This window comes from Camelus bactrianus, chromosome 16 (genome assembly GCF_048773025.1).
Source record: "Camelus bactrianus isolate YW-2024 breed Bactrian camel chromosome 16, ASM4877302v1, whole genome shotgun sequence".
NCBI lineage: Eukaryota > Metazoa > Chordata > Mammalia > Artiodactyla > Camelidae > Camelus > Camelus bactrianus.
Window position 1 is genome coordinate 50,131,254 of NC_133554.1, and position 24,519 is coordinate 50,155,772.

General features: G+C 42.1%; 1 protein-coding gene across 1 annotated transcript in view; it reads right to left on the reverse strand.

Annotated features, from left to right (window-relative positions):
- Positions 1 to 724: 724 nt before the first annotated feature.
- ABCA9 (ATP binding cassette subfamily A member 9) overlaps positions 725 to 24,519 on the reverse strand; it is a 54,023-nt gene continuing 30,228 nt past the window's right edge. The window contains 19 exon segments of the mRNA XM_074343563.1: positions 725 to 1,984; positions 2,118 to 2,173; positions 5,567 to 5,646; positions 6,456 to 6,596; positions 6,783 to 6,902; positions 7,913 to 8,007; positions 8,078 to 8,153; positions 9,422 to 9,582; positions 11,609 to 11,687; positions 12,645 to 12,775; positions 13,372 to 13,492; positions 14,711 to 14,802; positions 15,248 to 15,316; positions 16,630 to 16,749; positions 16,894 to 17,007; positions 17,197 to 17,370; positions 21,721 to 21,763; positions 21,765 to 21,826; positions 23,469 to 23,606. Coding sequence (XP_074199664.1) covers positions 1,889 to 1,984; positions 2,118 to 2,173; positions 5,567 to 5,646; positions 6,456 to 6,596; positions 6,783 to 6,902; positions 7,913 to 8,007; positions 8,078 to 8,153; positions 9,422 to 9,582; positions 11,609 to 11,687; positions 12,645 to 12,775; positions 13,372 to 13,492; positions 14,711 to 14,802; positions 15,248 to 15,316; positions 16,630 to 16,749; positions 16,894 to 17,007; positions 17,197 to 17,370; positions 21,721 to 21,763; positions 21,765 to 21,826; positions 23,469 to 23,606 — 1,968 coding nt within the window. The 3' untranslated portion in view covers positions 725 to 1,888.

Here is a 24,519-nt window from a genome sequence, read left to right on the forward strand (position 1 = left end):
AAATACAGGAAATCTCCTGGACTGTTCTTTCCTCCCCCTCCCAACATCCCCCCACACCCAAACCACCAGCAAGTCTTACCCGTCAATGTTAGTTCTCAGGTATAACCCAGTCCATTCAGTCTCCATACCTCTCCACCAACCTACACCAAGCCTCTGTCATCTCTCAATTTGTATTATTGCAACAATTAATTAATTAATTCCCTGTACCCACTCTTGATACCATACAATCTATTCTCCACTCACAGGAAAGTGCTGTCTTTTTTAAAGTGTGTATCTGATAATGTAATTCTCCTTCTCAGCACCCTTCAAAGACTTTCCGTTGCACTTCAAGTCCATGTCAATTTCCTCATTTCACCGAGCCCTCCGCGTTGCTCCAACATCACCTCTAGGCACTCAGACCTGTTCCTGACTTGAGACCATTGTCTGTGCTCTTCGCCTGGCCTGTCCATCTCTCCCCTGTTCTCAACATCACTGCTTTCTTCTTGCCCTTGACTCTCACCTTGTCATTGGCCAGAGTAAGTCTTTTCTGATTAATGTCCCCAGTGTTTCCTTCCACCATTTCTGTTATCTGACCACATTATTATTATTTATTTTTTGCACAGTGCTTACCTCTATCTCAAGGCTTCTCAACCTCAACACTATTGACACTTGGGGCCAAATAATTCTTTGGTGAAGGGAGGAGCCGTGGTAGAAATGAAATAAATAAGGGATCATTGAGAATGAGAAGGCTGAAACTACAGAAATTTATTTTCTCACAGTTCTGGAGGCTAACAGTCCATGATCGTGGTGTCAGGAAATTTAGCTGCTGGTGAGGTCTCTCTTCCTGGTTTTCAGACAGCCACCTTCTCGATGTGCTCTCAACATGACCTTTTCCCTGTGAGTGTGCAGAGAGATGAGGTGTCTCTTCCTCTTCTTGTAAAGACACAAGTGCTATCAGATTAAGCCCCATCTTATGACCCCATTCAAACTTATTACCTCCTTAAAGGCCCTACCTCCAAATACAGCCACGCTGGAGATGAGGGTTTCAGTGCATGAATTTGTGGGGAACACAATTCAGTGCGTGACAGCTAGCAACAATAACAGTAGCAACGACAACATTAAAAGCTCACCTAAATAAGAATGTACAAGAATAGTGCACTGACTTTAAAGTGTTTATAAGATCACTGGTTGGGTAGGTCATAACATATACAGATACAGGAAAGTAACATCTATGAAGTTTTAGTGCTTTGTATAAGGGTAGACCTTTGCATTATAAGAAAACATAAAATAAATTTTGAAATTGTATGTACTATACGTAGTTTAAAACTTGTACCAGCTTGATCATTCAAATCTTACTACAATGACTTTAACAGGTTTCAAACCTCCTGCATCGTCACAACAGACAGAACATGGACTCTACAACCCAAAATTTGAAAAGTGACAGAAAAGGAAAAAAATCAGTAAATTAAGATCAGGTGATAAAGAAGTGAATCACGAAAAGCAACACCGCGCTGCTATAATTAATCATTTGACTCCCCTTCCCCTACAACCATCGGCATTGTCTCACTGCGTACGTACCTGCTCAGAAAGACGAGAAAATAGTTAATATTTTGAAGTTCAGAGAAAGAAAATGAAACAATCTCTGTATCATCCTCAGAAGCATAAACAGTTCAATAATCAATGCGTTTTAAAATTTGCTGCCGTGTGAAACACGGGGTTCGGCGGCTGCTGGGGGGCTGCACGGCCGGCTGAGCGTCACCGCCCTCACGGGCCTTGTTCTTTAGTCCCACTATATGGAGTATTATTGAGAAGAACGATGGCATGAGTTTCTAAAGCATTTTGAAGCCACATCTGAGATAAGATATATTAATGCCATAAAATACTATCTTAAAGATCGAGTATTTGGGCTTTAGGGCTCTCCCTGCAGGAGCTTCCACTCTATTGAGAGATCAACTTCCTCATCAAAACCGTCCAGCTCCTGCTCCTTGGAGAGCTCCAGAAACACCTGCAATGGAGGGAAAAAATAAAGAGAAGGGCGTCACACTGCCCCCGGTGGCTCCAAGGGAGTGCAGAGTGAGCGTACGCACATAATACGCACACATTCCACGGAGGCCGTAAAATCCCTAAAGCGGACGCACCTGCTCCAGGGTGGACTGCGAGAGGCTGTACTCCTCCAGGTCGAAGCTCCGCTTCACTGCAGAAGGATGGCCGTGCATTAGGAGCGCATATAGTTTTCATTCACAGAGTTTTACCAAGTCATGGACGAGAAAGTCCGTACAAACAGATTTTAAATGTAAAAGGCAAGGTAACAAATATTCCTGGATTGAACATGGGAAAGCAAATTCACCACACGGTCCTGCAACAGGATGGAAACACTCTCCCACTGTCTGGGAGTTTGGGCAGAGGCTCCACGAGCCTGGAAGACAACACGGTAGGTTCCAGACCAGCTGTGCAGGACAAGCCAAAGGACAGGTCCCTGCGGCCTGAGCACCTACCACGTGCCCCTGCTGCCTCCGCCTTCCCTCTGCCCCACCCTGCCCTCTGCGCCAGAGGCTGACTTAAGAGGCTCCTGCTGGGGGGCTCTGCCAGTGGAAAGCCCAGGAGGAGGGACAGAGGAGAGAGGAGATGAAGGCCTTTATTCCTTCTCTTCCTCCCTGACACCAGGTGTGTCCCTTGATTCAAGGTCACTGCTTCCCTCAAGGTGGCAAATTCTACATGACTCTGCTCCCAAGTTTCAGTCCTTGTTTTCTCTCTCGGTCCCTTCGGACCTGAGAATGGAAACACTTCTGCCATTTCCAGCCTCGGATAATTGCACTGTTGCTTGCACCTTGCCAAAGGGTCCCTTTATCAACAATACTGCATGGGATTATCCTGGTTTTGAGTTTACAGTCTGCTACCAGTGTGGACTGTGACCGAGCCTCCAACTGTGCAAACACGTAAGAGAATAATGAACGGGAAGACGGGGCTGGAAAGCAAGGCTTCTTTGGACATCTGTGCATGGCTGTGGTATTTCCGCCCTCCTCTCCACGGACAGAGGGTGTGGTGGGACTGGCCTGCAGTCTGGGGGCATGGGGGTTTGTCCTTGACTCACTTCTGCGAACATGTGAAGAAGAAATACTGCGGGTGGCTGACGACCCTGTACTTTCAGAATTTGGAGAAGCAAAGACGCTGCAAATTTCTGATGGACTTTGAAGGGAGGCACCCCAAGAGTAACTCCTGGAAGGACCAAGGGGTTCTGAGCAGGAGCCCAACGTCCGCAAGGTGGTAAAGGAGGCATCACCTCCCCTTCCCAGGAGGCTGCAGTCAGAGATTACAGATGGGAGGGAGAGGAGCCTTCAAGGAACCCACAAAAGCACTCCACAAAGGAGAGAACTGCTCATCTCCACACAGGAGGCCCTGCTGCCGTATTCCGGCTCTAATGACCAGATCAAGCTTTGCTGCCGTATAATCTCCTCCACTCTCCTTAAACTCCACCCCAGGGAGGCCCAGAACATCAGCTTATGGGCAGAGGAGGGAATAGGGTGAGACGAGAGAGAAAGCTGAACATCCCGCCTTCCCAGTTTCAGGTCTTCAAATCTGAGGCAAGTCTGACCTGCAGCGTGAGGCTCATGTTTTGCTGGAGTCTGCATTACCCGAAAGTGATCTGATGGCCTGGAAGAATGGGTCTAGGTATCAAGGCAAGGAAATTGTCACCGGGCAGGCATTTTGCTTGCCTGATGCTGGGCCGAGCTCATTCAGTAAATGTGTTGCAGCTGAGAATGTAACTGTGTCTAAATTAACATTTGGAGGGAAAAAATGCTAGCCTAGATCCCCTATTTTGTACTTTGTGTACTCTTCACACAATGGAGCAGGAAACTGTCACAAAAAGTTGTTTTTTTCCCCCCAAAATGAGAATTTCAGTTTTAGCACGTTAAGCACAGCAGAAGGAATCTGAGGTGGGAGGAACAGTTTTGAAAGCAGAAATGTGAGAAGGCTCTTAAGAAAAGGCTCCAATGTATTCCGGGGAGGGAACCATCCTGGAACATCTCCCTCCCTGATCTTAACTAGTTATAAAACCCTTCCTGTTGCCCGGAGCCAGCCAGTTGTGGGAATCCTTCCCACTGAATGATGCAAAACTGGTCACTCGGTCAAAATGGTCAGTGTGGAGAATGACCACAAGAGCCATAGAACGAAGGTGACCAAAGTGAAAAGAAAACCTGCCTGGGACGATCGGAGCCTTGTCTCAAGGAGAAGACTCTCTTTAAGAATTAGCATAGAACGCTGATGGGGGTGGGGGAGCGGGGTGGCAGACAGCTCGGCGGTAGAGCACCTGCCTGCACGTAGGAGGTCCTGGGTTCAATCCCCAGTACTCCCATTTAAAAAATAAATATACAACCAAAAATTTGTTTCTTTAAAAAAAAAAAAAAAACAGAAAAACTAGAATGCTGGGGCCTGTAAAGGCAGGTCACTTGCAAGAAAGGCAAGATCAAGAAGAGCGGGGCGGTGTTCAGCTTTTTATCAGAGTTCATACATTGGTGTGTCAGGCAAACACTGAGCCCATGACAGACCCACGCAGGAAGCAAAGATCAAACTCCGCGAGCCTAGAGAAGAGGCCTGGCCTGGCCCAGCTCCACAGAGGGGGCCCTCCTTATCAGCATCTGAAAGGCGATGGAAGCATTAAAGAGACAAAAAGCATGTGTATGTCTGTCTGTCTGAGCTGCGGACGCTGTGGCCCCAGATGCCAGTGTCTCGTCCTCCCTTCTAGTCTCCTTCAGTTAGGCTGGGGTTTCTCAGTCTTGGCGCCCGGTCCTTGCTTTGCTGTGGGAGGGGCTGACTTGTGCGCTGCAGGATCTTCAGCCCCTTCCCTGGCCTCGAGAAGACCTCCCAGACACCAGCTGTACCCCGAGTCGTGAGAGCCAGAAGTACAGGCCGACGTCGTTTTACTGCGTTTCATTATTGCGCTTCCCAGATACATTTTTTTATCTTGTCTTGTCTTTTTTTTTTTTAAACAAATTGAAGTTTGGTGGCAGCCTTGCATCGAGCAAATCTATCGGTGCTATTTTTCCAACAGCATTTGCTCCCTTCGTGTCTCTGTGTCACATTTTGGTAATTCACAAAATATTTCAAATTTTTCATTATTATTATATTTATGTCATGGTGATCTGTGATCAGTGATCTTTGATGTTACTACTGCAAAAACATGATGACTCGCTGACAGCTCAGACGATGGCTGGCATTTTTTTAGAGAGAAAATATTTTAAATTATGGTATGTACGTTGTTTTTTTAGACATAATGCTATTGCACACTTAATAGCCTCCAGTATGGTGTAAACACCACTTTTATATGCCCTGGGGAACCCCAAGATGAGTGCAACCCACTTTATTGGGATGTCCACTGTACTGTGTTGATCTGGAACCAAACCTGTAATATCTCCAAGGTCTTCCTGAATCCCCAGAAACTGCCAACTGAGAACAACTGGGTTAAAAGTCTTGATATTTATTTAGGTATAATATCACAATTTTATCTTCATGTGTTTATTATACTGTTTTATGCAAGATTTGCATACATCTGTTTACTAGAGTCTCACCTCTCAATGGTTACTCTTACCTGCTTCTAATTTGAAGAAAGCCTGCGATAAAGGTCGCACATCCTCGACAGGCAGCCTGTAGACCATGAGGGAGGAGAACCTGCGAGGAAAAGAGAGCGAGGCTGAACTCCAGATTCCAAAAGCACAGTCACTAACGGATGCAGGTCTGAAGGGGAGTGGACCTCGTCCACAATGCGTGCAGGCGTACGCATCTCGACAGCGCTGGGGGCAGCCGTAGTGTGAATGGTCTGTGATCAGCAGGAAGTAAACTTACTCAAGCGGAACCATTAGAAGTTTTACTGTCGGGAGGCACGGGGGACGACGGGGAGGAAGCTGACAGCACCGACGCCCCGAGAAGGGGAGAAGCAGGGTTGTGTATCACCCTCTTCTCTCAATGAGAAGAGGGGAGCATTCAAGCGAGGAGAGTCAGGTTCACCTTCTGGCTCCCCCACTAGTTCCTTGGCAACATCTAACCCACCTGGGCTTCAAGGGCCACTGCAGATCATAATTAAAATGCTCAGAGATGCCATTCCCTGCGCTTTGACTGACGCCTGCTACTGGGCACAGGCTTCACACAGATGATCTTGTTTAATGGGAGTAGTTTTATCCTTTAGGAAGAAAACCACTGAGATGACCTAGGTACCTGTACATGTTAGTACCTGGCACGTTATAGAGCTGCCAGAAATGCTAATTTTCTTACAAGGATCAGCTTTCAAATCAGTACTTGGTTTTCTTAGTTCCCCTCTGTACTATCCCTTGGAACTGGGCCTTTCTCCAGTCATTAAAGTATTCATAATCACCATAGAGGTGGAAAAAAAAAAAATGAGCCAATGAAGCTTTTATCTCTCACGGCCATCAGAGAAAAACAAAACAGAGACCAAGCTGAAACAGAACAAGTCCTGTGTTCACCTCTTCTGCCGAGCAGCGTGGGGGAAAACCCTCAGAATTTCGCCGTGCAGAGACTCCACCCAGGCCAGGGTCTTCACCTTCATCTCTAGCAGATAATCTTTGCCAAATTTGCTCTTCAGATGTTGGATGGAGCCGACACATCTGGAGGTAAGAGGAGGAGGAAACCCAGGAAGAAAATGGAGAAAGAACCCTGTTGTAGGTGACCTGGGGCCGGGAGCCAGGGGCAGCCAAGCCCTGCGGCCTCTCACAGACATAACTGTGTGCAGGGAGAGGCCGCTTGTGCAGAGCACACCTGGGGGCCAAGCGTGGGCTGGGACGGGCACCCACCTCAGCCTTCCGGACACCATGGTGGCCACGCGGTCACACACGGCCTCGGCCTCTGCCATGTAATGGGTGGTCAGGAGGGCGCCCCTCTCTGTGTTCCTAATGGTGGCCTGGGTCGCCTGCCTAACATGAGGTCAAGGGAAATGTTAGCTAGTGGAAATGCTCCGGGCAACATGAAAACACATTTTAAAGGAGCTTCCATTGGCTCATATAAAACAGTGAATTCAGATCAGACAAAGAAAGGATCTTTGAAGGGCCAACATGCATGGAAACAACCAAGCTAACAGGGTACCTAATTCAGAGCATGGCCTGAGCTGAAGGTAGAGAATGACTGGGTACAAGGTCGTTTAGAAAAATGCTGAATTTCAAGAATATTTATGAAAGGCAGTGGGAAGACAGAAAATGAGGAGAGCTTATTTAAAAGCATGAGAGTAATGACATATTCCCTAAAGTACAAAGTGACAGATTTCAGGATATTCCTAAAGTCATTAAAAGAACACATTGAGTATAATCTAAAAAACTTCTGAATCACAGACGTTGTATGTCTGAAACTAATATAATATTGTAAATCAACTATACTTTGATTAAAAATGTTTCAAAAATAAAATTAAATGGACATTTTGCATGGCAAAAATAAGAATATATTGGAATTTATTTTCCCTCCATAAGAATTGTGTATCTGGTGGTGCTGCCAAAATTTAAAATTTAATAATAGATTAAGTTGATTGAATATAAAAACAGGCCTTGCAGACTTGGAAATTCTTAGAGTGAGTACTGAGTTGTTAAGAATTATCTTTTTCTTCTTAAAAAAATTGTCTATGACATGACGTTAGATTTTTTTTCTCTTAATAATTGCTTTTTCTGATAATGTGGATGTTTTCACATTATAAACAATTTAAAAAAGAATTTTATTGCATCAAGGATTTTTTTAGTGTAAAATTTCAGACTTTCAAATGATGACTGCACAATCGTTGCCTAGGTGTATTTATAAACTGTGAGTCAAAGAGGAAAAAACCTCCTTCGGCACAAAAAAATTCACTGACTCTCACTATTGGATCGGTTATAAACGATTTTGAAGTTCAGTTCTTACAGGGCTATACATTCACTTGGGGGTGCTCCTCATATACCCTCACCACATCCGCAGCTGCCCCTCGGGGTCCATCCCCGTGGACGGCTCGTCCAGAAGCACCACCGACGGGTTTCCCAGGAGGCTCAGCGCGAAGCACAGCTGGAACGGGAGGAACCGCGTCTGGCACCGACCTGGGGGTGCGCAGAGGAGCACCCAGCCCCGCCCCTACCTTTCGCTTTACTCCCTCGGATAAAGCCTTCACGGGGAGCTTCAGCTGCTCCTGCAGCTTGAGCGCATCCACCAACCTGAAGGAGACAGAGTGAGTCACTCTCTCCACACTGCCTCCGCACAGCGGGGAGTGCGTGGGAGAAAGGGCAAATCAGAGCCAACACTCCAGTAGAGACATTTTTAAAAGAGTTTTCGGAGTGATCGTAAAATTGGAAGTATCTAGGATACTTCGTGAACTTTGTATGGCAGCCAAATTCATATTTTCAGTGGCTTCTTTCTGCATTAAGGAGAATCCATAACCAAACATTATGAGGGTTCCTTAAAAAGCTAAAAATAGACCTACCACAAGATCCAGCAGTCATATTCCTGGGCACATACCCAGAAAAGACAAAAACTCTAATTCAAAAAGATATAAGCACCCCAGTGTTCATAGCAGCACTATTTATAACAGCTAAGACATGGAAACAACCAAAGTGCCAATCAAAAGATGACTCGCTTCAAAATGTAGAATAGATAAACAAGATTGCACTGTATAGCACAGGGAAATATATGCAAGATCTTATGGTAGCTCACAGAGAAAAAAAATGTGACAATGAATATATGTATGTTCACATATAACTAAAAAGTTGTGCTCTACACTGGAATTTGACACAACATTGTAAAATGATTATAAATCAATAAAAAATGTTTAAAAAAATAATAAATAAATAAGAAGATGTGATATAGATATAGTGGAATACTACTCGGCCATAAAAAAGAGAAAAATATTGCCATTTGCAGCAACATGGATGGACCTAGAGAATGTTATGCTTAGTAAGTCAAAGAAAGACAAATATTATGTCACTTATATGCAGAATCTAAAAAATAATACAAATGAATCTATATACAAAACAAACAGACTCACAGACATAGAAAACAAATTTATGGTTTTCAAAGGGGAAGGAGAGGGGAGGGATAAATTAGGAGTATGGGATTAACAGATGCAGACCTCTATACATGAAATAGATAAGCAACAAGGATTTACTGTATAGCACAGGGAACTATATTCAATATCTTGTAATAACCTATCATGGAAAAGAGTCTGAAAAAAATATATACACATAACTGAATCACTTTGCTGTACACCTGAAATTAACACAATAATGTAAGTCAACTATACAGCAATCAAAAAAAAAAAGAATAATCCATAACCCTTTTCTCTCCAGGTTTAAGGTGAGAGAAGACACTGAATTGGGCTCTTGATGATCAAATCGTCTCCCATGAACATCACTTAGAATCTCCGTCCCTTATTTTGTGTTAAGGCATCATCCCCCTGGTGGAGAACAGGTATGTCTCCCCCGTGTACCGTGTGATGGCAGCCGCGGCGTCTGCCTTCCTCAGCCCTTTCACGGCGGCAAACACCTCCAGGTGCTCCTGCACCGTCAGGCTGGCCCACCACGCGTTCTCCTGAGGACAGTAGCCCAGGAACCCCAGGGCGTCCCCTCCGCCGCACCCTTTCAGTAGCATCTGCGGAGGAAAGTCCCCTCTCACATTCTCTCCAAGCCTGCATGTGTGTGTGCACTGTGTGCATTTCAGTGATGCCCCCTGACGCACATGGGCTGCCAAGAGTGCAAAAGTACATACGTAATCACTTCACTCTGGGGAAAAGATGATGAAAAACTCAAACGGCAGATAATCCACACTGCTGTACCCCTCCATTAAAGTTTAGATTTTATCACCAAGTCCATCACCATGACTGAATTCAGGGTTGCTTATTCAGTTGCCCAGTGCTTGACTTCATTTACTGATCTAAACATGCAGAGGAACAGGTATTTGCTGAAGATTCTGTTTTTCCAGTGTTAAAACAGTTATATCATCTGTTTTACACGTTTGTTATGAGGATTACATAAGGCAGTTTTTCTCAGTTGGGGCAATCCCAGGGGATATTTGGCCATGTCTGGAGACATTCCTGATTGTCACGACTAGGGTGCTGCTGGGATCCAGTGGGTCAAGGACAGGGGAGCTGCCAAATATCCTGCAATGACCAGGACAGTTCTTCACAGTAAAGTCATCTGGTCCAAAATGACCCGAGTGCCAAGCGTGAGAAATCCTGCACTAAGGTAATAAATTAAAAGCTCTGAGCACTAGCCTGGCACACAGGAACCAATAAACACACGATAGCATTTCTTATTTTTATGAGCCAGATACCATGCTGTATATTAATAATGACAGGTAATGTGTACCAGGGCTTAACATTTTATGTTTTGAATTACTTTAACTTTAGAAAAACCCTCTATGACTGAAGTATTGGTTTGATCACCCCTGTTTCACATGAGAAAACAAACACATGCACAGATTTAGAAATTTGCAGAAGGTCACACAAGGCAAACCCTAGAGTTGAAACTGGGATCCACCTTCAGAATCCAAGCCCTTGACCTCGATGCTATAGTGTCTCTCCCCAGTACAAAGGAGTAGAGACCTAGCTCACCTGGCCACACAGAGCCTTCAATCTAGACAGAGAAATGGAAAATAAACAAGTAAACACATATGTGAATGAGTTACAGCCCCTGCTGAATGCTTTCGAGGAAAGAAATGTGCTAAAAGGGAGGGTCCAATTTAGCTCCCAGTGTAATCAGGGAAAGGGCTTCTGGGGAGGTGAGTTTTAAGGTGATGAGAAGGAGATAACCAAACTCATGATGCACCGAAAGAAGAGCACTCCACCCACCAGAAAAGCAAACCTAAAGGTGCTACGCTGGGAAGACGAGCAAAGGCCAGCGTGAGCAGTCGGCATTGGGGGAAGGGTGCTCAACAGAGCCCAGATCTTACAGGTAAAGGTTTGGGATCAATTCTAACGGAAGGGTTATAAGCAGGACAGTGACACGACCTCATGTGCATTTCTTAGAGACGGCTCTGGCTGCGGTGTGAGGCGAGAGTGGAAATGGAAGAATGGTAACTTGGGGACCTCCGCAGTGACTGGCACCCCTGCGCAAGCTCTCTTTGTGAGCGCTCCCTCTGGCCTTAACCCTCCATCAGGTGTCAGGGGCGTCTCCCCTTCAAAGGTTTTGAACTTCGGTCCACTGTCCATCGTTTCACACAATTTGGCACGTGGTGTGTTCATAGGCTATTCTCATTTTTGCTTTGGAATTTAGACAGTTTCCTCTAAACTATGATCTCTATTTTCTGAATAAATCCTGGATCTTGGCAATTCAATTCAACAAGTTCTCGGGATACGTAAGTCAAAAAAAATAAAATCCCAAACATCTTGGACTGAAAATAAAACTAATATTTAGCTTTACTTACCAAAATATTTCCCGTTAATGTCTCTATTTATCATTCTTTAAAAGGCACAGTATAGATAACACGTAACCCTTTTTAGCACCTAACTATTTTTGGACTCAAGGAGAGAAATTTTTAATTAATCCTCTTCATTCAATGCATAAATCACATTGGTTAATAAAAAAGGATCATCTGTGTATTAAGACTGTCATCAGTATTCATTGTAAAATGTTTGCTCTAGGCAGCATTAGTGACCACGTTTCTGTGTTTTACTGACCTGCCCTGCGGTTGGTTTTGTGTCTCCGGTTATCATCTTGATAGTTGTACTTTTACCTGCTCCATTGTGTCCTAAGAGCCTATAACTTCACCTGAAAGAAACAGGTGTGCTCAGAATTACAACTGCAAATAATTACAATAAAACAAAACAAATGGTATCTGAAGGCTCCCCACGTGTCAAGATTGTTGTCAAATGCACTATGTACATCATTTCACTTATTCTTCACACACACACACACACACACACACCCCTAGCTTCATTTTGCAGGCAAGGAAACTGAGGCATAAAAGACGATAAATGACTTGCCCAAGGTCATGCAGCCCATAAGAGGTTGAGCTGGAATTTGAAACAAATTCTGTTTTGTGGCACTTAACCATCCCTCCACAAAACATGCTATTTGTTAGAATAAAGAATCCCACTGAATTCCCTTCTGGGTAATATCCCCTGCTGGGAAATTAGTTATATTACTTAAAAATCCATCCTTTTTAACAGAAAGACTGCCTCTGTTTGGGTCATTGTTATTCTTATCCTTTTCTGGTTTTTGTTTGTTTGAACAGAACAGACATAACTGTCTCCCTGTGCAGAGAAAAAACATTATTATTGTAACTGAGTCTTTTAAACAGGATGGACCAGCCTCAGCCTGTTGACGAGTTGGCCTCCACTCATGTTTATCAGTAGTCTTAATCCCCTCAAAGGATCTCATCCTCAAGAGTTCAAGATTGCTGTGCTACAGACATAGAAAACAAACTTACGGTTACCAAGGGGAAATGTTGCGGGAAGGGGTAAATTGGGAGTTTGAGATTCGCAGACACTAACTATTACATATAAAATAGATAAACAACAAGGTCCTACATTACAGCACAGGAAACTATATTCAATACCTTGTAATGCCTATAATGAAAAGGAATATGAAAAAGAATATATACACATGTATAACTAAATCACTAGGCTGTACATCAGAAATTAACACAACATTGCAAATCAACTACCCTTCAATTAAAAAAGAAAAAGAAAAAGACAGCTGTGCTAACAGAACTACCGTTTCCAACCTTCCTTTACACAGAAAGAGATGTTTCTTGTGGCTACTTTTTTCTTCCTCTTGGCAAAGCAGGTTTTCCTTCTGCCTGTGTATTCCTTCCGCAGACAGCTGGCAATGATGACTGGGTTCTGTAAAGACAAAAGTCAGGACCAGGGGGGCTTCATTCTCACCATACTCCCTATGACCACATCGTCCCCTGTTCATTGCCACGAAGCCGGCCAGTCCTTCCCCTGGAAACTGCCATTTCCAAGCGAACTCTCCCAGTCTATATTCCTGCAGGGAAAGGACATCTGTACTCTGTCGTGTCGTTTGAGCTTGCTCTTCCCCAGAAAAGTGGAATAGACGCAACTACATGACCACCAGGACTGTTGAGACACACACACACACACACACACACACACACACACAACCCCCTCAGATGTGAACTGCTTGCCATAAGCTTTACTCACTTTATAAAACTCACAAAGTCTTACTTAGGTTTTGTAATGATTATATTTACTTGCCAAAAACTATGACTGAAAAATAAATGAACAAGTTAGTGTGTGTGTTTCCTTAGTTCTCTTATCTTGTGGGCACTGCATAGTCACAGAGGTCAAATAATGAGCTAAATGGGTAAGAATGAAATAACCTTGAAGCACTTGAGTGCTTTTGAAAAAGTAAGGCTGCAAAGTAGCCCACTTCCTCTGACATAAAATCACGTGATGCATGTTGTTAGCAGTTCTACCTAGTCCGAGTCCGGGGCAGTCACAGCGTTTGCTGTTCTCATTCTTTCCATCTGAACATCGTCATCCTCTCCTTCAGGTTTTTCTGGGTTTGGAAGAACACTGCTGCTTCTCGGTGAAATTCTGAAATCAAAACAGTGTGAGACCGACAGGTTTCCAGTTGAAAAACTTGTAGCAAAATAAAGAATTTTCGATAAAATGTTATCAATTACTTGAGCAGACTGAGTAATCGTGAGCACAACATACTCCCCATTTTTCCACTCTGCACCACTTGCCTTTCTAACAGCCTAGTTTCCACCAATGATTCAAATGATGCTGCTTTTACAGGATCCTGGCTTTTTGCCTAAGCTTAATTCTCCTTATCGGCTGTGACTTCTTTTTAAAGTAATAAAACAGTACATACTCTCTGGCAAAGGATTTTGGAGCAGAGTTGCATGTAAAAGGAACCTAGGAGCTGTAGTTTTGACACAGATATTTTGGAATTCTGAAGGCTTTGTGACAACAATGGATCCAAACATTCAGAATCAGAGACCTGTCCTAGAAAAGCCAGGACATGTAATCCCCAGTAAATGGACACAGTCATTTCTTGGGAATATAGGTCAGAATCCCTCTTTCCTGATTGCAGTTGATCTCTTTCCTTCACCATCCTCACCACTGATTACCTCTGATTCCCACCCGTCTCCCTCACGCCAGCCCAAATGACTGCTGCCAGCAGATTCCCTGAAACAGGGCAGCCATCCTGTCACTCTCCTGCTCTACCTGCCCACTCTGGGCTTGAGCCTGATTCACATTCTGTGAGTTAGGCAAGGTTTTCAAATCATGCTTGTCTCTGTTTCCCATGAGGTAACTTGCATAATGGGAAAAACTTCCCTATTCCAAGACCTTCCAATATCTAGCTTCCAATTTCATTGTCCATCATCCTTCAACACAAGCCTCCAGGTTCCTCCCAGCTGCCTTCTCAAATCTACAAGGAGGCATTTATTTCAGCGTGTTCTTCTGCCCAGACGACTCCTCCTCCCTGGATTGGCTATACTTTTCCAAGTGCTTACCTCTACCTACCGACTGTTTTAAAGATTCTACCTCTTGTCTATCACTCTCTTCTAGTATGTCAGTGAAATTACCGTCTGCCTTAATTTTTTGGGGTCTTATATGTGCTAATGTGGCTTCTCTCACTAGAATGTAAGCTCATTAAAGTACTATCAATTATAATTTTGTACACTACACAGTCCCTTAAAAACAACCCTACAAAGTGCTTTTTACTCAATTTATTAGGGCTATTAAAATGTCTTTAAACAATGACTATTCAAATAAAACATGAAATTCTATTGGAATTTTCTTAACCTGAACACAGGATCCTTTCTCATTAGTTTCTTCCTAAAGTTCATTTCCAGACATCGTAGAACAAAGAGGAAAGTGAAAAAGTGAAGGTAAGGCTAGGGGGAAAAAAGGACAGTCAAAATTAGCATCACCATAAAAACAACAATTTCCATATAGGAAATGATTTAAGGAGTTTGATCGTATATGAAGTTTTTGAGGATTTGATTAACGTTTTTACAAGATTGAAAGACAATGTATTTAATATTCTAGGAAACTCTCCTCGTTAGCATCACTGCCCTTAAGAGAAACCATGACAGCAACAGTAGTAGTAAGTTGATACCATTCAGAGTTTGAGCTTTTCATTATCAGTTGATCAGTATTAAGACAGTGGTCCAGATTTTAAAGCTTGTGTGTGTGTGTGTGTGTGTGTGTGTGTGTAGTGTTGCTTCCGGTGCGTAAAGTGAAGAATTTTTAAGCGCCAAATTAAAAATTTAAATTTAATGCAGAGCATACAAATGTGCCCCCTCATGCAAGAACATTTAAATGGAAATGTCTTCTTACTATTAGCAATGCCAGAAATACAGTCTGCTGTTCTGAAGCTCCCAAATAATCCACAGAGTCAGGAGAAATCTGTAAAATGAGGGAAAGAGTGTGTTTAGATGAACCTTTATCTGTTTCTGAATCTCCTCTTAGATAAATTAATGTCCATTAAATGACCTTGCCAGCCAGCACTCTATGTGGTTCTCCCTTCTGCATCAGGGGAAAGTCCGTGTCTGACTTTGCTGTGTGTCTTCCTTGCTTCCAAGGTCACTCAGTGACCTCTTCACCTGTGTCTGGCTGTGGGCTCAGCTGCGTTTACCTGAAGCACTGGGACTCGGCGGGATTCGCCCGGTAGCACGATCCTGGGTGCTGCTGGCGGGACCCATTGAAGCCACGGGCAAGAATTGTCTTAAGACAAACTCTCTCCCCCAACGACCTGCCTCTCTCTCCACATCTGTGCTCCCTCCCTCTTTTCTTCCCCAAGAGCCCTAGAACCATTACACTGCTCCGTGCCTTGAGGAATAATCATGACAGTCCCTCACCCCGAAGACGAAGCCCTTCCCTTGGAGTTCCACGTGCACACGCTTACATGCTGCTCATGCCGTTGAGGGTCTGGGCTTTGCGCTCTGTGTCAGGTGACCAGTATTAAGATAGTGGTCCAGACTTTAAAGCCTCTGTGTGTTGGTTAAGGGCATGGTTTTCCTTAGACAGGGTTTGAAACATCCCCCAACCATTTAGTGAATAAGGGGTAAAGGGCCAATTTTGTTTCTTGAGCTGTATTTCCCAAGACTTTTTTCTGAGCAACTTTAAGCCAGTGTCATAAATTTTTAGCCATCACAGCTGTCCACCGTCTAAAAATGATGATTTTTTTTTTTTCCATACCGGATGATTTGCCGGGATCCTGACTTCATTTCAGATGGTCTCGTTTTTCTAAGTGCTGCAGTCACCCACTTCAAAGAACCGTATCATATCCGAGATCAACTTCAGGCTCCCTGATCTATGCTCTCTCTGCCCCTACATCTTATTCTTTCAGGTTCCTTACTCTATAATTTGGAGTTGGCGAACTTCCAAGCCACCAACCCACCACTTCTTCACTGTCCAAAATTAACAGAAAAAGGGCATCTCTTCAGCCTCCCAGTAGGGTCATTTATTCCCAGGAGTGAAGGTTATTATGAGAAGTGTAAGATTCCGCCACGGTGGAGTTGCCTTTGACCTTCATGGACCCCGGCGGGGCTTCCTGTGGGTTAAGAATGCGACCCTGGCCTGTGGTGAGTGAACCGGCTTTCTGAAGGCACACTGCAGACACTGTACGGCCAAGGACTCTACATACATTTAACACATCCCATGGCTTTCTCCAAAGGCAACACATTTCATGACCCAAGGACGGGAGTGAAATGACTTACCTCAGAAAAAATAAACAGGGAACCAATCAACGTGAAGGTTGGTATTAACATGGTACAGAGAAGCAGCCCTAGAAATCCATATTCATTTAGTTTGGTAGCAACCATGGAGAAGATGGTAATCTGAAACAAAAACACAACGTAGCTTCTCTAAAGTCTAACAGTCTAAGAGCAATATTAATTTACCACTGCGCTGAGTACAAAGATTAAAATATGTGTTCTTAGAATCATTGAAAATAGTTTAATATGCACTGTATGTATACTTACAATTAAGAAGAAAAAGGACCAAATGCCACTGTTTTTTCTCCCACTGCAAAAAATGAATGAAATCACGTATGTCAAGAAAATAAGAGATGAGACATATCCAATACTACACAGGATCGGAAAATAGAAATATTAAAGTTGTGCAAGGTAAATGCTCTCTAGATATATATTCATACTTAAACCTCAACTTTTCAAAATGATGCTATAACAAAGGTAATTGTGAAGTTCTTTGGCTTAAGATGAATAATGTTATTGCATTCATGAAAAGTGGTCTAAGGAACCCGTTTGATAACTTTGGCCACTTACCTGAACTAACAGGCTTTGAATTATAAACAGAACCTCCTCTGGGCTAAAAATGGAATCCACGATCTGCATCAGGAGGAGGATCAAGAAGAACAGTGGGACATCCACCAGCGCCTGCCCAAACCAGTACACGGAAGGGCAGAGGCCTGAAATCCATAGCTGGGAGTGAGCTTTTTTCTGACAAAGAAGTAGAAGAATTATTAAAAGGTCCCAAACTATTGAGGCTTGAGAAATTGCAAACATGTAGTCACAAAATCATTAATTTTCCGTACGTCTTTTACGTGTTATGCTGAGTGAGCAAATGACACTGTCACTTGCCACATTCCTATTTCGGGAGCATTAATAATGCTGCAATCCGTATGATGACTTCATTGTCTTAAAGGGAAATTTTACCAACATAACATTCCAGCAGACTGGGCATTGCCTCAGTGAGAAGATATTTGTTCTTTTCTTTTCAAAGCTACTGCTCCCTCTGACACTTTCAAGACTTGCAAGTTGCACAAAGTTTCAGTAGGTTTACAATTTCCTGTAAGATTCTTAAGTTTTATGCTGAATATAAATAGTGCACTTATACTTGGCATTTTATTTTGTTTTCTCGTGGGAGAAATTGCTAAAGATAAGGAGAGTTTAAGGATCAGAATAAATTAAAATTAATTCAAGTCCACCACCATCCCCTGAGTTCACAAGGCTTAACAGCACAAAGAGAGCACCAGCGATGGTGCTAAGGACATGGGGACACACAAAGGGCCTTTCAGTGGCACAGAATACCATGGAGAGGCAGAAAGACCATGAGGGGCTTCTTAAATTTTTATAAAGTCCTTGCAAAAACAACGCTTTAAAGGGACAGTCTTTTTGAACAATAAGCCAAAGTACTATGGTGAACTGTCTAACTGGGTAACCGCACCACCACCTGGAAAGTGGAAACCATCCCCGAGGGGATGTGACCACGCTGGTGGGTAAGTGGCTGCAAATTAAATGCCAAGTGAAATGCCAGATAGAAGCTGCTGTTCCCTGTTAGGTGATAACACTTCCTAAGCCAACCTTCCTGAGGTCTCTCATTTGATTAAGAAAAATAACATTTTCTGAGTATTTGCCAGCCTTTTATTAAAATGGTCGGCTATTCGTTGTTTCAAGCACATAAATGAGGTGCAGCTCGTATGTGTAAATGTACGTGTATAAGACAGGGAAAGGTTCTCTGGGTATTAAGAACATATCAGGACTTTGTTGTTAACTCTTCTTACTTTATTTTTTTTTAACATTTTTTTATTGACTTATAATCATTTTACAATGTTGTGTCAAATTCCAGTGTTCACCACAATTTTTCAGTTATTCATGGACATATACACACTCATTGTCACATTTTTTTCTCTGTGAGTTATCATAACATTTTGTGTATATTTCCCTGTGCTATACAGTGTAATCTTGTTTATCTATTCTACAATTTTGAAATCCCAGTCTATCCCTTCCCACTCTCCACCCCCCTGGTAACCACAAGTCTGTATTCTCTGTCTGTGAGTCTATTTCTGTCCTGTATTTACGCTTTGTTTTTGTTTGTTTGTTTGTTTTTGTTTTTGTTTTTTAGATTCCACATATGAGCGATCTCATATGGTACTTTTCTTTCTCTTTCTGGCTTACTTCACCTAGAATGACATTCTCCAGGAGCATCCATGTTGCTGCAAATGGCATTATGTTGTTGGTTTTTATGGCTGAGTAGTATTCCATTGTATAAAAATACCATCTCTTCTTTATCCAGTCACCTGTTGATGGACATTTAGGCTGTTTCCATGTTTTGGCTATTGTAAATAGTGCTGCTATGAACATTGGGGTGCAGGTGTCATCCTGAAGTAGGCTTCCTTCTGGATACAAGCCCAGGAGTGGGATTCCTGGGTCATATGGTAAGTCTATTCCTAGTCTTTTGAGGAATCTCCACACTGTTTTCCATAGTGGCTGCACCAAACTGCATTCCCACCAGCAGTGTAGGAGGGTTCCCCTTTCTCCACAGCCTCTCCAGCATTTGTCATTTGTGGATTTTTGAATGACGGCCATTCTGAGTGGTGTGAGGTGATACCTCATTGTAGTTTTGATTTGCATTTCTCTGATAATTAGTGATATTGAGCATTTTTTCACGTGCTTTTTGATCATTTGTATGTCTTCCTTGGAGAATTGCTTGTTTAGGTCTTCTGACCATTTTTGGATTGGGTTGTTTATTTTTTTCTTATTGAGTCGTATGAGCTGCTTATATATTCTGGAGATCAAGCCTTTGTCGGTTTCACTTGCAAAAATTTTCTCCCATTCCGTAGGTTTTCTTCTTGTTTTACTTCTGGTTTCCTTTGCTGTGCAGAAGCTTGTAAGTTTCATTAGGTCCCATTTGTTTATTCTTGCTTTTATTTCTTCTAGGAGAAAATTTTTGAAATGTATGTCAGATAATGTTTTGCCTATGTTTTCCTCTAGGAGCTTTATTGTATCTTGTCTTATGTTTAAGTCTTTAATCCATTTTGAGTTGATTTTTGTATATGGTGTAAGGGAGTGTTCTAGCTTCATTGTTTTACATGCTGCTGTCCAGTTTTCCCAACACCATTTGCTGAAGAGACTGTCTTTATTCCATTGTATATTCTTGCCTCCTTTGTCGAAGATGAGTTGACCAAAAGTTTGTGGGTTCATTTCTGGACTCTCTATTCTGTTCCATTGGTCTATATGTCTGTTTTGGTACCAATACCATGCTGTCTTGATGACTGTAGCTCTATAGTATTGTCTGAAGTCTGGGAGAGTTATTCCTCCGGCCTCTTTCTTTCTCTTCAGTAATGCTTTGGCAATTCTAGGTCTTTGATGGTTCCATATAAATTTTATTATGATTTGTTCTAGTTCTGTGAAATACGTCCTGGGTAATTGGATAGGGATTGCATTAAATCTGTAGATTGCCTTGGGCAGTGTGACCATTTTAACAATATTGATTCTTCCAATCCAAGAGCATGGAATATCTTTCCATTTTTTAAAGTCTTCTTTAATTTCCTTCATCAATGGTTTATAGTTTTCTGTGTATAATTCTTTCACCTCCTTGGTTAGATTTATTCCCAGATATTTTATTACTTTGGGTGCTATTTTAAAGGGGATTGTTTCTTTTCTTTCTTTTTCTGTTGATTCATCGTTAGTGTAAAGAAATGCAACTGATTTTTGAACGTTAATTTTGTAACCTGCTACCTTGCTGAATTCTTCAATCAGCTCTAGTAGCTTTTGTGTGGACCTTTTAGGGTTTTCTATATATAGTAACATGTCATCAGCATATAATGACACTTTTACCTCTTCTTTTCCAATTTGGATCCCTTTTATTTCTTTCTCTTGCCTGACTGCTGTGGCTAGGACTTCCAGGACTATGTTGAATAGGAGTGGTGATAGTGGGCATCCTTGTCTTGTCCCAGATTTTAGTGGGAAGCTTTTGAGTTTTTCACTGTTGAGTACTATGCTGGCTGTAGGTTTGTCATATATAGCTTTTATGATGTTGAGATATGTTCCCTCTATACCCACTTTGGCGAGAGTTTTTATCATAAATGGATGTTGAATTTTATCAAATGCTTTTTCTGCATCGATTGAGATGATCATGTGGTTTTTGTCCTTTCTCTTGTTGATGTGATGTATTACATTGATTGATTTGCGTAAACAATATGTTATTGAGAAAACAATGGATCAATGAGGAAATCAAAGCTGAAATTAAAAAATACCTTGAGACAAATGATAATGAAAGCACAACTACTCAAAACCTATGGGACACAGCAAAGGCAGTGCTAAGAGGGAAGTTTATAGCGATACAGGCCTTCCTCAAAAAAGAAGAACAATCTCAAATAAACAACTTAACCCACCACCTGAATGAATTAGAAAAAGAAGAACAAAAAGCCCCAAAAAGCAGCAGAAGGAAGGAAATAATAAAGATCAGAGAGGAATTAAATACAATAGAGATTAACAATACCATAGGAAAAATCAACCAAACCAAAAGCTGGTTTTTCGAAAAAGTAAATAAAATTGACAAACCTCTGGCCAAACTCACAAAGAAGAAAAAAGAGAGAGCACAAATTAGCAAAATAAGAAAGGAAAATGGAGAAATTACAACAAACAAAATAGAAATACAGAATATCATATGAGAATATTATGAAAAACTATATGGAACCAAACTGGATAACCTAGAGGAGATGGACAAGTTCCTGGCAACATACTGTCCACCAAAACTGAATCAAGAAGAAAATGACCACTTGAACAATCCGATCACTAGAAAGGAAATAGAAATAGCAATTAAAAACCTCCCTACAAATAAAAGTCCAGGACCGGACGGCTTCACCGGGGAATTCTACCAAACATACAAAGAAGAACTCATACCAAATCTCAAACTCTTCCAGACGATTGAAAAGGAGGGAATACTCCCAAACTCATTCTATGAAGCCACCATCACCCTGATACCAAAACCAGGCAAAGACACTACATAAAAAGAGAATTATAGGCCAATATTACTGATGAACACAGACGCCAAAATCTTCTTACTTTATAGTCGCCGACACTGCTCATGGCAATGTAAGGGGTGAAATGCTGTCAGCGGGATCCAGAAGGCGGTGCTGCTCGGGTAACCAGACTCGTAGGATGTGTGCTCCTGAAATCAGGCAGAACTTGTGAGCTGATGGCAACTGGGCCCAGGCTTCATTGTATTTTCTAAACTAAATTGTTCAGACAAGTGAATCGGTCAAACTACCCAAAGCACTTCTCAAGAGTTTATTTGCAACTTCTTCCCCACGTTCGTTTTCAATCACGCGCTACAGCAGCTTGGACACTTGGACACGTACCCTGACTTATGCATGAAGAAGCAGACTCCACCAAGTCGTATGACTTGGCTAAGGTCCCACAGTTAATAACCTGTGAAGTAAGCACGAAACTCCTGCGCTCCAGCTGTGTGAGGACAACGTTTCGGCTGATGTTTTCATAGACAATAGAGTTTGAGGACTGCCGATGGAGGAGCTAATTCTGCTACCCTCAGAAACCGATGCCAAATCAGATCAGCTCCACGTTTACGAAGATTCACTCCTCTAGCTCAACATAATGCATTAGGAGCAAATTCAAATGCCTTAAAAGTCCTGGCAGACATAAATTAACGAGTAGGTGGATGTTCGAAAGTAAAAGTGATGGGGCTTGGAGAAGAACGGTCAGCGCACATTTCACATAAAAGCACTGAAGTAAAAAGAATTCAAAACCCTGTACAGCTTAAGGAGGGCCTGTTGGGGGTTGTTAGAAGCCTTGATTTGATTTGTGACCTGTTATCTCACCATTAAAGAGTAAATCACACCACCACCAACCCACCCTGGTCCACATCCCTTAGGCCACAGTTGACCCAGCGGTGTTTGAGTTGGACAGGAAACTGAAGTTTCGGATGGCACTGGAATAATACTTAATAACAAAAAAAAATGATCAGGAAGCTATTGAGTATGCCCAAGGTGTCATTTAAAGAAGGCAAAGGGAGATTCAACACAGCGAGATGAAAAGGATGACTTGAAGATGTAGATTTGCACATCTTCCTCCCACCTGTGGAGATTCTGACTCAGAGGCTCTGAGCCGGGCTGTAAATTATACTTTAAACAAGAACGTCTTCTAGTTCTAATCCAGCCAGTCCCCTGACCTAGTCAAAGCTGAACATTCTTTCATGGAAACTTGCCGAATTCCCAAGAGGAAACAGTATTAACCTCAATGATGACGATAAGAGCGGTTTACTGAGCGCCTAGGCTTCTCTCTGTGCCTCGTCCCTTGTCCTCATGGTAACTCAGCAGCTAACCCTGACGCTCACAATGCCTCATGTCCTTTTTAAGAAATCTTTGTGAGAATGTTTTCATCTGTATTTTCTTGTGGATTGGTGAACCAAGGCCTACAAAAGTCGAGTTGTTAGAAGACCACATGGTCTGGCATTTAAGATGCTGGCTGTTTAAACTAGGTCCTACTACCAAAGAGCCACAGATGGTAACAGATCTAAGACCAAAAGCCCTCATTTCTTTTCCCCAGTTAACTGTATTTTCTGATGTTCCATAGGTCATCTAGGTAAGGTTATAATGTTATGTAATCATTGCTAAACACTGTATATGTGTGTATACCTATATGTGTACATACATTAACATATATGCAGTAACTTACATGTACATAAGACATATTCAAGAATAAGTTCATAAAAATTAACATGCTATTTCAGCACTTCAGGTATTTTATTGAAAACTTCTTGTGGCTCAGGATAAGTGAGATCATCTTATACTTACTTCAAAATATGTGCTTCTGTCAGTCTCAATGTGTTCTGAAGAATTAAAAATTCCAAGTAGCCCATTGCTAATAATGTCCAAGAGGAGAGGAAAGCAGTTCAGCCTTTTGGTGTTACACGCTATGGAAAATCTGTGATCCTAAAATATAACAAACATGTATTCTAAGTTCTCAGGAAGCAAACACAAAACTTAATAAAAGAGTATGGTAGAAGCTCATTCAAATTGACAACACAGTAAGGCTAATGCATTGAATGTGATTAGTATCACCATCAATCGTATTATTTGATTAATTTCCAATATACGGCAACATCTAGTATTTTAGTCTCTCCCAACCACGGCATTAGCTGCATGGCTATTTATGCCTAAGCTCTCACGAAACAAAGCCCCTTACAGGATTTTTAGCAGCAAAACTATAAAACTCCATAAACGCAACCTCCCTCTAAGATGGCAGTAAGCTTTGTTTCAAAATGTGACACGTTCATTTTACAAGTAAAGAATGTGCAGATACTTGGGAAGCAGAAGACTGGCAGCTATTGTAATGCTTTCACATTGTATATGCTTTCACAAATACTGAGCTTGCAATCATAGTGTTGCATGTAAAATCTCTTTTCAAATGAGATTTTAAGATCACTTTCTGATATATGAAAGTCAAATCATTTTACTGTACCCCTTAAACTTATACAGTGCAGTATGTCAATTATATCTCAGTAAAACGGGGGAAAAGCACATGGTAAAAAAATGTCTACACATACATATGTGTGTGTGTGTGTGTGTATAATATATATCAACATGATTATTTCTCCTCCAAATAAAACATAAGTAAATTATTATCTATATTGCATGAAATATCATAAATAAATCAAGTGGAGGGGAGGGTATAGCTCAGTGATAGAGCACATGCTTAGCATGTACGAGGTGCTGGGTTCAATCCCCAGTACCTCTATTAAGTCAAACAATCAATCAATCAATCAATCAATCAATCTAAATTACCTCTCCCCAATAAATAAATAAATCAGGTGAATTGTTTCTAACCAAATTATTTAAATGTTTA